The sequence below is a fragment of the Branchiostoma lanceolatum genome, chromosome 12 (genome assembly GCF_035083965.1).
Source record: "Branchiostoma lanceolatum isolate klBraLanc5 chromosome 12, klBraLanc5.hap2, whole genome shotgun sequence".
NCBI classification, from domain to species: Eukaryota; Metazoa; Chordata; class Leptocardii; order Amphioxiformes; family Branchiostomatidae; genus Branchiostoma; species Branchiostoma lanceolatum.
Genome location: NC_089733.1, coordinates 10,525,198 through 10,538,773, shown reverse-complemented (window position 1 = coordinate 10,538,773; position 13,576 = coordinate 10,525,198). Strand labels below are relative to the sequence as shown.

General features: G+C 40.4%; 2 protein-coding genes across 5 annotated transcripts in view; one reads left to right on the top strand and one right to left on the bottom strand.

Moving 5' to 3' along the window:
- The window catches only part of LOC136445565 (N-chimaerin-like), a 38,335-nt gene extending 34,681 nt beyond the window's left edge, over positions 1 to 3,654 (top strand). For all 4 annotated transcript variants that reach the window (XM_066443638.1, XM_066443640.1, XM_066443639.1 and 1 more), the window contains 2 exons: positions 781 to 886; positions 1,200 to 3,654. In XM_066443638.1, coding sequence (XP_066299735.1) covers positions 781 to 886; positions 1,200 to 1,374 — 281 coding nt within the window. In that variant the 3' untranslated portion in view covers positions 1,375 to 3,654. The remainder of the gene's footprint in view (positions 1 to 780; positions 887 to 1,199) is intronic.
- Positions 3,655 to 7,148: 3,494 nt separating this feature from the next.
- LOC136445744 (uncharacterized) lies at positions 7,149 to 9,797 on the bottom strand. The gene is made up of 4 exons (XM_066443880.1): positions 9,733 to 9,797; positions 9,468 to 9,574; positions 8,402 to 9,249; positions 7,149 to 7,205 (listed from the first exon to the last, which is right to left on the bottom strand). The coding sequence occupies exons 1-4, from the start codon at positions 9,780 to 9,782 to the stop codon at positions 7,149 to 7,151; spliced, it is 1,062 nt and encodes a 353-aa protein (XP_066299977.1). The 5' UTR covers positions 9,783 to 9,797.
- Positions 9,798 to 13,576: the final 3,779 nt, after the last annotated feature.

The following is a 13,576-nucleotide window of genomic DNA, read 5'->3' as shown; positions in this document are numbered from 1 at the left end:
CCAGGTAGAGACTCAGCCTTTAACCAAGCAAAACCTCTAGATTTTCTCTTTGACTCATGATCTGGTGGAAAATTTGTTGCATAACTGTCAGGACTTTCCACTGAGTCACACCTCAATCAGCAGTTCTGTTTATATAGCTATGTAAATATCAAGCTTGGGACAAAAGTTACTTATTAACACAGATTTCTACACCTTTTGTCTTTGGCAATCAATAAAGAACATATAGGCAACAAGCACACAATGAAGTTGTATACATATATACGCAATGAATAATATTGTATACTTGGAACAAGTTTTCCCCAAGTTGAACACTGATAAAACAGACAGGCAAACAAATTCTTATGACTTCCGATCCTAAATTGTATATGATAGGTTCAAGGCATACTTTGGAGATTATTGTATTTCAATCTTTCAGCTAAATCAGTGGTTCTGTGACATTATTAGTCCCCAATCCCAATGGTAGTGTGTGACGCTATGGATTGGAAATGTGCCACCTGTCCTTTGTTTCTACATAATACAAGGTAAAGATAGGTCATCCTGAAAGCATAACGCTTTTTAGATAGCTGATAGTACAATTCAGCTTCAATACTGTTTGCATCTTCAGGCAAGTACACTGGTTCACCACTTATTACTTTAATAAGTGAAAGGTGTGTTAGGTTCTCTTACATGCAAAGTTTTGATGCCTAAGGTACCTCCATACATGACACTTAAGGCTAAACATTGCCTCTAAAAACAGCATTGAAACATTGTCTTTATATCCATTGTTTTGTCTCCCTACAGAGATTGCTGATGACAAAGACTGCCTCAGGAAGATCCATGAGACGCTAGATGAGCTGCCGCCAGCCCACTTTCAAACTCTCTCTTTCCTCATGGCTCATTTACACAGGTCAGTATAACGTTATGATAGAGGATTCTTACTGCAAGAAGGCAAAGTTGTAAAGAGTTATTCACTCTCTTCAAAATACAGAGTACATGTAGATAAATATATCAAATAATGATCTTGAATGTATTGTTGCATGTTGCTATGTAGTTTTTGTAGTTTTATGCTAGTTAAAGTCTAATGCTATGTAAGCTCTGTGTTATGTGCTCCATAATTATACCATGTTTTATGAATCCAGGAAGAGTAGATTTGATTTTCAAGCTTTGATAATGAAAATTGTCTCATATGATAATTTTTTCTGGAATTCTTTCTTCCCCAGAGTTGCAAAGTGCGACAAGTTTAACCTGATGACAGCGGAGAACCTGGGGATGGTCTGGGGTCCGACACTGATGAGACTCGCAGACACCAACTCGCTGGCCGGGCTCACCGACCTGAAGTTCCAGAGGAGGGCCGTCGAACTCATGATCAAGTTCCAGGACGCACTATTTAACTGACAATACTCAAATCTGATTGGCCAGTACATTTTTATGTGACTGGCTCTGATTGGCTAGTATCTAGATTGACTACACTTATTTGGTTGAGACTCCTCTTGAGGTACTTTGTAATGTGACTGTGTTTCAATGGTTGTTTAAGATTCTGATTGTTTCATTCTTAGTCATGTGACTATACTTGATTGGTGGATGGAACTGAAGTCTCAGAGGAAGGACATCAAAGTCATGATCAGGTTTCAAGATGCGCTCTTCAACTAACAATACTAGTAACTCATTAGCCAGTAATGATCAGTAATGGTTGATGAAAATTGTTTAAGGTTCTCATTGCCTCGTATTTTGTCATGTGACTATGTTTCATTGGTTGACAAAAGTTTTTTCAGTTTCTCATTGGCCAATACTTCGTCATATGACTGTGTTTCATCGGTTGACAAACATTGTTTTAGGTACATGTACTGATTGACTTGTACGTAGTCATGTGACTATACACTTAATTGGTGGATGAAGAAAGAGCATCTTATTGGCTAGCAATAAGAATTCGGCTATTTTTCATTGGTTTGGAAAAATGTTTTCAGACTCGAATTGGCTTAGTACCTAGTCATGTGATGATATATATTTTGTCAGTGGATCTGATTGGCCATTATGTAGTCATGTGACTACGCTTCATTGAGAAATCTTGTACTTGATTTGCCAGTTATGTGTATATGGTCATGAGTCTATTCCTGATTGGATGACAGAGCTTGTATCTAATTGGCCAGTACTTCCTCATGTAAATAAGCCAGATTGGTCAGAAGAGCAAAGTACTTGTCTTGATAACATAGCTGTACCTCATTGCCAATATTCAAGTCAAGTAACTATACTTGAGTGTCAGTTGATCTGTTGTAGCAAAGGCTTTTTTTTCTTATTGGTCAATCAGAACTTTGAATTTGATTGACCATTAATGGTCACATGATGCAAACTGCTACTTCTCATTGGCTAGTCCCAATATTTGAATCTGAGGTCATGTTACTGTTAGTGAATGATGTAAACTTTTGTACAGGTGGTTCTTGAGGTAGTTTGAATCATGAATTCTTGTAACTTGATGAATATTCAAAAGGATGTTAAGACAATTGTTATTATGATCACGAATATAACATGTCAGTATTACTGTAACTAATACGGATTTTGGTAGAAATTTGTAGATGGTCAACAAATACGTTTCTGTGGATCTTTCATTGTTCAGTTTGCTTGGACCAGATATTTCTTTTTCTAATTTTCATATTCGCCAACAATATTTTGATATTATCCAGGGCAAATGCAATAGTTTTGCTTTGTCAAGTATACAGTATTTATGCAGAAGACGAAAAATGCTTGTGGAAAGCACTCACTGGGCTGTGCATCACCCAATATGTTTGTAGAACAATGTACGGAATCTTGTAATGATTGTTGTCATTGTTGTTGTTGTTGTCTTTTTTTCTGTTTGCAACAGCAATGCAGCAATCAACATACAACTGGGCATCTAGTACAGGCCTGGATGTTGATTGGTTATGGTCATGTGACATGGTCATGTGATGCAGTCATGTGATGTGGTCATGTGACAATGGTTATGTGGCGTGGCGATGCAATGCAATCATGTGACATGGTCGTATAATGTTATGTTATGTGGTCAAGAAATAACTCCAGAAACTTTGTTCTTTGTTTTATTGCCAACAGGTTGTACACATTATTTTGATAAATTGCAAGAATCACAAAGCCACAAGACAGTGTAATTGATAAAGATGCATAAGCAGTAGATAACTTCTTATGCAAAAGTTGTACATTTCATGTTTGAAGTAACTCGGCAAGTGACTGTGTAGAATTAAGGATAAAGCCAGCTGGGAGTTATGTACAATACTTAGAAATCAGAAATAACTAGAGTTTCACGACCCCAATACCTTTGCCAAATGATGTTAAGCTTTTCGAGTGATGTATTATAGAAATGTTTCTCATTCTTTATTAAAAATTGCAACAAGACAATACATAGTGGAGCGCCAGGCAGCCAAGCTGATGTTGCGGACCACTTATTGTTTCTCATTGATTATTCAAATAAGGTCCTCATTAGAATAAGTTATATCATTTGATCAGCTTCCCTACCCAAGTAACACAATAAGTTCAAAGTATAAGTTCTAAGTTGTATAAGAAGTCTATTGTAGCATTTCCTCATAAACTATGTAAATGAGACTCTGATTTGTATGATTTATGTCTAATAACGTTCACCTCTACTTAGCTTCCAAATTCCACAAGAATTAAATCCCATCATTTACCATGCATTGTTTATCGATATCCCTCTTTCGCAATTATATATGTATCAGAGTCCTATACTAAAATGCAGTGGATTCATAAACTCTCCTCAGTAATTATTGAATCTAGCTCCTGATACGCATATTTTTGCAAATGTTACTGCAGGTGTGTTACGCCGAAGGTACGGCTACATGTACATGGATACTGATTTAATTCTCATAAGCAAGTTTACCAGCACACCTCAGGTCGCAGTTCAATTGTCCATGTCTTTATCCTTCTACCTCACTTACGTTACTGAGTGTTGCATGCAACGTAATGATCACAATGATTTGAATTTTGGTAGACATTAAGAAAGGCCTTTTCACTTTATGTCTGAGTGAGGCCGAGGACTTATTGATCACCCCTAGAATACAATAACTCCAATAAAATGAGTATCATGATGTCTTCAGGCAGTTCATTATAGACTGCCTGATGCAAGCAACACATTGAAATGACGAAAAGTGTATGTAAGACATTTGTTCGCAATGTTTTTTCTTTCTTTTATCTGTGTAGGTTTCATCAACATATATGGTTCATTGCCAAACGTTTGTAAAAGTCAAAGAAAACACTGAAAAAATCTAAAATATCACAGTTTTGCTACATTTTAGGACTGTACACATTATATTGCAGCTTTTTGTGAGTTGAACAGCTTATGATTTCCAAGACTTTCACATTCGGCGATCGCTATTACAGTATTTGATTATGCTAGATACGGCTCGTGTGGAGAAGTTACAAATGAGGGCCGCACGTCGCCGTTAAACATTGCCCGGATCCTGCAAATAAAGCCATGTAGGATGTCTTATCCCCATGACATGTATGATTAAAAGTGTTCCATACAAGTGTTTCTGTTAACGTTGCACGACAGAGATGGAATTGATGAAGCTATCTCTGATTGAATACACACTATATGATTCTTAGGTGCAATCTGTTATGCTAATTCTGTACATTGCCATATTCCATTCGATTCCCTCTATCAATGGATGATGTTTGTCTTGAGGATACTGCATTGCCATGGCTAAGGCCTCTTGATAGAGACGGATCGCTGCTCTATGATCACCCAGGTGGTACCAGGATATTCCCACGTCATCAAGTAACCGAGGAGCGGGATTAGAGAGACTGAGACTCGAGGATGCAGCTCGATAACGGATGTTCATTCACAGACCAAGATGGAGAGACATGGTTGTCTCTGTGACTCGATGGTAGGAGTGACGTTTGCACAGTGAGCACGTGACTACAGTAACAGTGATGTCATTACAACATAACACAACATTGTGTGGCGTGATTTATCTTCTCTTTCTTATTTCTCTACATCTTGGTTCGCTTCTGACTAAGTCTTAACAAGTGATTCTACACTTAACTAATAAACGAACATCACTACTGACTGTATCGTAACTCGCTACAAGTAACATGAGAACTTAACTTCACGTTTTGTTGTCAAAAATACACTTCGGGTAACAAGCTACATCATAAATGTTAATAACTTCCTTCAACATTCAACTGACATTCTACTGTCTGTCTCGTTGCAAAGAGGCATAAGAAAAGTACATGTACACTTTGCGTTTTGTTGTCACAGATACAAAATGCTGGTAACAACTTGCGGTATAACTTTTATACATTACAGTTAACAAAGATAGCTGGATGCCTTACTAGTATACTGTCAAATGAAACAATGCTGTGCTCTGACCATAGATACTTTTGTAAGTCTGCAGTGCCTGTGCATGGTAGCTGAATGTTTTTTCATGATCGCCAAGATGACGCCAGGCCGACCCCAGATTGTTGAGTGAGGTGGCAATGTCATGATGCTCTGTACTTTTCATCTGCAGTGCGTGTTCATGGTAGCAAACTACTTTTCTGTAAGCACTCAGTTCATACCAGGCTAATCCCAGGTTGTTCAATGCCATGGCAATGTGACCATGAATGTTCCTGTTCATCTGCAGGGACTCTTAAGGTACTTAATCTCTTGTTTGTAATCACGTAGATGGTGCCAAACCCATGGTGTAAAGTGCCACGGCAATATCAGGATGTTCTGTACCATAGATCACTTTGACACAACAAAAAAGCTTTGATAAAATGAGAACCACTTAATTGTATCTTCGAAATTTTTTATCAATGGGTGTTCGTTTTGCTGGGAGTAAACCTGCCTTGCCATAGACAAGGCCTCTTGACAGAGACTGAGTGCTGTCTTGTGATCACCAAGTTGGTACCAGGCCCACCCCAGGTTGTGAAGCGTCATGGCCAAATGAGGATGTGCTGTACCCTGACTATAGATACGCCTGAACATGTGAAGTGCCTGTTCATGGTAGCTGAAAGATTTCTTGTAGTCACTCAAATAGTACCAAGCTAGTCCTAGGTTGTTGAGAAGGTTAGCAACGAGGGGATGTACTGTAGTCTCCCCATGAATACTCCTGTACATTTGTAGTGCCTGATTGAAATAACTGATTGCTTTTTTGCTATCCCGCACATCGTTCAGGGCTGCCCCCAGGCTGTTGAGTAGGTGAGCAATATCAGGATGTGCTGTATTTTGACCATAGATATTCCTTCCCGTCTGCAGTGCCTGTTCTTGGTAGCTGATTGCTTTTTTGTAATCACCCAGGTGGCGCCATACTTCCCCCAAGCCGCTCAGTGATCGGAAAATATCAGGATGTTCCTTTCCTTGACAATAGATAATTCTGCACATCTGCAATGCTTTTTCATGGTAACTGATTGCTTTTTTGCAATCACCAAGTTCCTTCCAAGATCTCCCCAGGTTATTGAGTGTGGTAACAATGTCATGATATGCTGTACTCTCACCATGAATATTCCTCCCCATCTGCAATGCCTGTTCAAGGTAGCTGATTGCTTTTCTGTAATCATACAACTCAAGCAATGCTATGCCTAAGTTATTCAGTGAGATGACCATATCAGGATGTCCTTTGCCTTGATCATAGATGCTCCTATGCATCTGTAGTGCCTGTTCAAAGTAGCTGACTGCTTTTCTGTGATCACCAAAAGAGAGCCAGGTTCGTCCAAGGCCGCAAAGCGACATGGCGATATCTGGGTGTTTGATACTCTCACCATATAAACTCTTGTACATCTGCTGTGCCTGTTCACAGTAACTTATGGCATTCCTGTGATCAGTCAAATCACACCATATATTCCCCAAACTGTTAAGTAACATAGCTATGCTAGAATGTGCTGTATTATGACCATATATACTCCTGTACATTTGAAGAGCCTGTTCATAGTAGCAGAGTGCTTTCCTCTGATCACCCAGAGAATCCCAGGCTTTCCCCAGATTATTGAGTGATACTGCAATATGAGGATGTGTTGTGTCCCTACCATAGATACTCCTACACATTTGTAGTGCCTGTTCAAGGAAGATGAATGCTTTCTTGTGATCACCCAAGTGATGCCAGGCGAGCCCAATATTATTGCGCGAGGTGGCAATGTCAGGATGTGCTGTACTCTGACCATAGATACTCTCCCTCATCTGCAGTGCTTGTTCAAGGTAGCTGGTTGCTTTGCTGTAATCTCCCAGCTTTAGCCATGCCATTCCCAAGCTATTGAGTGAGAAGGCAATCTCTGGATGTACATTATTTTGACCATGAACTCTACTGAACATTTGTTCTGCCTGTTCAAAGTAGCTGATGGCTTTTCTGTAATCATGTAGGTTAAGCCAGGCTGTCCCTAAGTTGTTGAGTGAGTTGGCAATGACAGGATGCGATGTACCCAGACCATAGTAAGCCCTGTACATCTGCAGTGCCTTTTCTAGGAAGCTGATAGCTCTCTCTTGATCACTCAAACAACCCCAAGCATCGCCCAGGTTCTGGAGTAAGCTTGCAATGTGAGGAAGTGCTGCGGTGTGACCAAATATATTTTTGTTCATATGCAGCGACTGTTCATTGTATCTAATAGCTTTCCTATAATTACCCATCTTGTACCAAGCAGCTGCAATATTACTGAGCATCAACCCTTTCGTCAAATCGTCAGCTCCCTCCAGGGCTTCATTATACTTCCTGATTGCAAGCCTATATTTGCATAGCTCAAAGTACATATCTCCTTGAACACGCGGAGAAGTATCATAGAAATCAGATAATAAATTTGAAACCATTTTCACTTCTAAGCTTTTAAACAGATCTTTTCTGAGAGGAACTGCCGTATAATAGTATCTGAGAAGTTGCTTTTCATTTGGGAGATGGAAAATCTGTTTCAGTTTTCTTGTCTGTACTCCATCAGTCACATGAAAGGATGATTCCAGATCTGTTTCCATTGAGGCCAAAGCTGACAGGTTTTCTTTCTGTCCACCATTTGCAATATATGTTCTGAGTCTGAGTTCTGCTGAGATGCTGGTAAGCACCTTAAGGTGGTGTGCATTGTTGCGGCTGATATATTGTGTGTTTTCCATTTCTTCTATTGTCTCCCAAACTGTAGCAGGTGTGATGCATCTACCTGAAGATAATGCCAAGTAATCCACTGCTACAGACGGAAAGCGATAGACATCTTTCTTTACATCAATCAGCTTTGATGTAATTATTTCATTATGAGACATGTATCTTTTAATATCTTCATTCATGGTCTCATGAGCCAGTTTCTGAGCCATTTTGCCTTCTTCAGCTTCCATTTTCCTCCGTGTGATGGTCATGTACATGTCAAGCAAATCCTTGTCCCCTTCTATCTGGCATGGATTTTTCAAGATAGTGGCAAGGTGATATCCTTCCTTTAAGTACAATGAAACATCTCTTTGTAGAATTGAAACCAAGTTTTTTGGGGTCCGGATGAGTTCACTGTGTGGTTTGTTCACAGTTCCCTGCCTGCCCAGTGGAGTCTTGCTTGCCTTTGGCATGGAACCATCAAATGCAAACCCACGTGGTGTAACAGAGTCATAGAACCAACTGTCAAGGGGATCTTCGGAGTAGAAATCATTAAGAGATCTTATTCCCAGTGCTGGGAGAATGGTCTCTCCCAGGTTGACCACCTTGAGGTGTAGATAGTGGGTGAGGTTACGGAAATACACAATACATTCTTCACTTTCTTCTTCAACTAAGATGGCAAACTCCAGGTCTGAGTATGGCGTTGCCAGTCCTGTGGCCTGTGAACCCAAACCTATCAGCGCATACTTACAGGGAGGGGGGCCAATTAAACCAATACACTCTTCTACAAGCAGGCTGATGAACTCCTTCCTTTGTTGTGCTATCTTCTCAAACAAGTGCCTGACAGCCTGAGCTCTTTTTGCCTCTATATATTTGACAAGGGGGTCGTCCTCATCATATACATAGGGATCCAGCTGCTGGTCAATGGTTTCCATCTCCAGCTTGAGCTGGTCCCGCATCTCCTTAAGCTGTCCCTTGTGGAAATCTATGTTGTCTGGGCTTACATTGCAATGGATATCTAAGATACATTTGAGGAATGACTTCTCTACTTCTTTAAGTGCGTCTATGTTACCATTGAGGACTTGATCCTCTGACCTGGCTATTGCTGCATTGTAGAGTGCTGCTGCTTTGACAAAGTCTCCCCCATCTCCTGTCTGCTGACCTCTCTTACTGTAGACATCCCCCAACTTGCGCAGGGGCTCTACCTCTCTCTGGTACTGCTGGGCTGTGGGATCTGGGTATAAACAATGGAATGAACTAACAAAATTAAGCGTCTTCTTTACATAATATGCCAGTATATAAGGATGCATAAACATATTGTGTGCATACATTCTTTTTTGTGTGTGCTACATTAATGCATTTAACACAACTTTGATATTCGATGTATTTCATGTTGCTTTGATGTCAACTTTTAGTTATAATCTATCAAACATAGAAGAGTTTTATTCTTACCCCGCACATGTACTGTCTTGAGCGCAGCTGCAAAGTGCTGTTCTGCAGAGTCCAGGTCTGTCCTATCCAGGGCTGAGTCACCATCCTCAAGGTGGTCGTTGTACCGGCTTTGAATTTCAAAAAAAGGCTTTGTGTTTTTACGAAAGGATCCTTTCATAAAAGATAAAAGATATGTTATATATGTAAAATATAGCAATAGAATATACCAACGTTCGTTTAGTTGAATCTGTGCAAAGTTGTTCATACATTGAGGATTTCTACCTACCTGTCTGCGCATCTTTCGTCTTCAACAGCTCCAACTGAAACGCTGGTCATTCCTGGTTCCGATGCTTTGCTGTAAAATACAGTATTCCATTAAAACCATCTCATATAAATATGAATATCAGGAGTCAACAAGGACTTAAGTTAAAATGTTTGACCTACAGATAATTTTTACTAATAATGCGTTGGTCTTTCTCAGACGCACATAGACCCAGTCACTCCTTACGTATGATTGTTCGGAAACATGACACTGGTTATAGGTCAACGGTCCATCAGTCGGAACTTCGAGAAGATGCATTTTCCCTTAAGGCAAACGATTTGAACATATTCTTACTAGATCTAACACAGACAAGCTATAATTCATGTATTTGTACATAAAAAGTTTGTGCGTTGATTTTGTGGTACTAGGAGCAAATGCTTCCTCGCCTTGGTGTGTAGGGATGGAGATGGGGGTCCTGAATAACGTCAGTTCTTGTGCTGTTTTCAAACTGGTGTCTAGCCACTGGCCTCCTTTCTGAAGGTCTTGGTTTATCTAGCGATGGCTGCTGTGTGAATAAATCCACATGTGAACATTTCTATTACCCTTCACATTTTCAAGTATTGTTTGCACGTACACGAATATCACTGTCTTTTCTATATACACATTTACGAGTTGCAAGTTGTGAAAAGTTGCGAGGTATGTAAAAGTTGTAGAAACAAGAGGCAATCTGAGATGACAGGACGAAAAATTGTAGAATTCCTATAGTGATGAAAACCATGATCAACCACAAGTACTAACCCTTTTCAGTGCTCCTCTGATCTTGTCCAAGACGACTCTAACCAAGTACAGGATACGATGTTCTAGTGTCTGTTTTGTCGCAGGATCCCCACATCTTGTCAAGGCCTTGTTGTACATGGCAGTTGCCTTGGAGAACTGTGACACATTAGAGGTTGTCTTGCCATTCGCTAGGTAAAGATCTCCCAGTGATTTCAGAACCTCAAGCTCCAAATATAAGTCGCTGTTCGCAATTGCCGTTACGAGTGTCTCTGTGTATATCTGTCCATTGAATTGCCGGCATTTCTTGACACTTCTGTCTAATATGTCACAAATTTCTGCCACCCTCAAGACATTACTGTCAGCGGTACCCCGGTAGTCTGGCGACGACCACTGATACTGTGGAGTATGTCCCTGCAGCAGTTGTCTGCAAAGCTTTGAGTGTTCAAGTTCATCTTGAAGTGTTTGTCCCATGTCTGGATCTGTGCAGCGCAGTAGGGCAGCAGCATACAGACCAGCAGCCTTGTCCAACTCTGCTGGATCTTTACAGAGCTTGCCTCTCTGAAGATGCAGGTCTCCAAGACTTGTCATACTTTCTACTTCCAACGAAGGATCCATGAGTACAATTGCTTCTCTCAGTGCATGAGTGTAGACGACTTCTTGGTCGTTTTGTATCCCGAGGTAGAACTCCACATCCTGCAACTTGTTTCCTAAGATCGTCATATTTGTTTCAGACATTTTCAGCAGCTTTTCCACCGACGATTAAGCTCTAAATAAAAGAGAAAATTTTCCCTTGACAAATTTCAGGACAAATTTGCATGCCAATGTTAAGATATTCCATACATAGACCATACGATATCTCCATGTATGTATTCCCATATATATACATACCGATTTTGTGCCATTGGCAAAGGCACTTTACACGATATACCTACAATGACGGTGGAGTGACGCCCACCGAGCCTTTTCGGCCAATCTGTCAAAGTGTGTCAAATACACGGATTCGTTGTGCCAACATTTTGTTTGTCTGTTTAATTTCTGTATAACTTCGGGCACCTGGCCCATATAAACACATACTGATAAAGGAGAGGAATACATAACAATACATAACGAAATACCTATAACCTAACTTTTAAGCGAGCTACCTTTTGAAAACAAGACATTTATGCCCCCGGAAAGTACTGTAATTGTACATGTCAGAACGTACGGGTATCTGGATTAATTTAAATGAAATGAATGTGACAGTTTCCAAAATCTGGCGTCAAATGTATCAAAACTGGTGCTAGTCCGCCTTCAGACAGCAAACAGCAACTCAGTGATAAGGGCGCCATGGCTGTGGAATACCACACATAGTTTACAGACTACGCCCACCCATACTGACCAGATATGCGCACAGTACATAGGGGAACAGTAACCTCCGAACATAATACTCTTCACATCTGTATAGCAAATGCTGTATAAGATTTAGACCGCAATTATGATTCTGTAAATCTCGAATCTTTCGCGGTGAACTCTACATCGCGAATTCACGACATTACGAAGATGTATTTCCAGTGCATTACAACTGTAATTCAACTGCAGAAGAACTGTAGTTTAAGGCGAATTCAAGACATCGAGAAAACCTCTTTGTCCCCCTTTCGACAAATAAAACCACCAAGAAAGTAAATAATTTTACATGAAATGCTGAAGAGACACCTAGTAGCTAACTAACACGGACACACGCATGATCAAGCACCAGAAACCTGTCAGGATGAACTGACTTGTCTAAATCCCACCTGGATGTCTGAGACGTGTCTAAGATATATTCATGTATAAGATTCACGGTGTAAATCTTACCTGGAAATTTCTACATCCACAGCTGTGAACCTTCCTGGATAGAGGATAGCCTGCCTTGTTTCTCCCTGTGCTGGTGACTGTTCTGGGTTTCGGTCCCTGTGACTCAGGCGGAATGTTTCCTGTTTCACTTCCGAGACTTTCGATTGAGTCATGAGACGACTACTCTGAGCCTGTATATGGGTACTCTGGCGTTTCTCTATCTGGACCTGAAACTGTTGCTGACCCAGCGCAGACTTCCTGCCACATGGCTGCTTTTTACTTCCGGGTTTCACTCCTCCCACTCCAGCAAGAGAACCCACGTTCCCAGCGATCACATAGTTCAGGCGACCCCCGAGTTTCCCTTTTCATTGATATCGGTTCAGTACGATAACTTTTTGGTTGAGTCATGCCATAGAATGTTTCAAATGTTGCAAGGAGTCATGCCTATATGGCGTCTGGTAAATTCACTATTACGCCGAAGGATCGCTAGATGTCGCTTTCAGGAATGGATGTTATCATGCTTCCTATCATACGATCCTGTGTGATTTGCGAATTCATACTCTCCGAGCAGAGGAGGGGTTCCGGCATGCGTGAGACCTTCTTGAAGAGACAAAAAAAGACAAAGTAGAAAGCCCGACAAAAACGCCTAAAAACACGTCAAAAACATGCCGGAACCCCTCCTCTGCTTGGAGAGTAGCGAATTCAGAGCTTGCTTTAGGCTTCCCGGATCCAAGGCTAGACGACAATGATTCATGGAAACCTCTACTCTGCTCGGTAGAATTTCTTTTGGAAGACTTAGATTGATTTTAAGAAAGTACAAAATAAAAATGTTTATGTAACTCAGAACTTTTGAATGATAACAATAGCAATAATATGAAATTATTTTCGGAATAGCAATAACCTTTATTGAATATTCATGCCCAGAGGGCTAAATGCCCATATGGCCACACGTGGTCTAGTAGTTGTAGAAGCTACACTAGTCTGGTAGCCTTGAGTGTACTAGTAGCTGCCAACTTGGTGATACAAGTAATACTGGTCTGCCACACCATTGTCGCATTGCACACTTGAATGCAGTTATGACAGAATGCTGGCCTTAATACCATGTTTTGTCGCTTTAGTTCTTGTAACAACATTTACGGTCTCTATTTTGAAAAGTTAGGCATCTTATGTTTTTTATCCAACCTTTTTTCTCATCCTCTCTACCCAATGTATAACGCATGCGTTTTTTCCGAATGATTTAGTACTACTTTACCTTAAGAACGTTCACATTAACAATTTA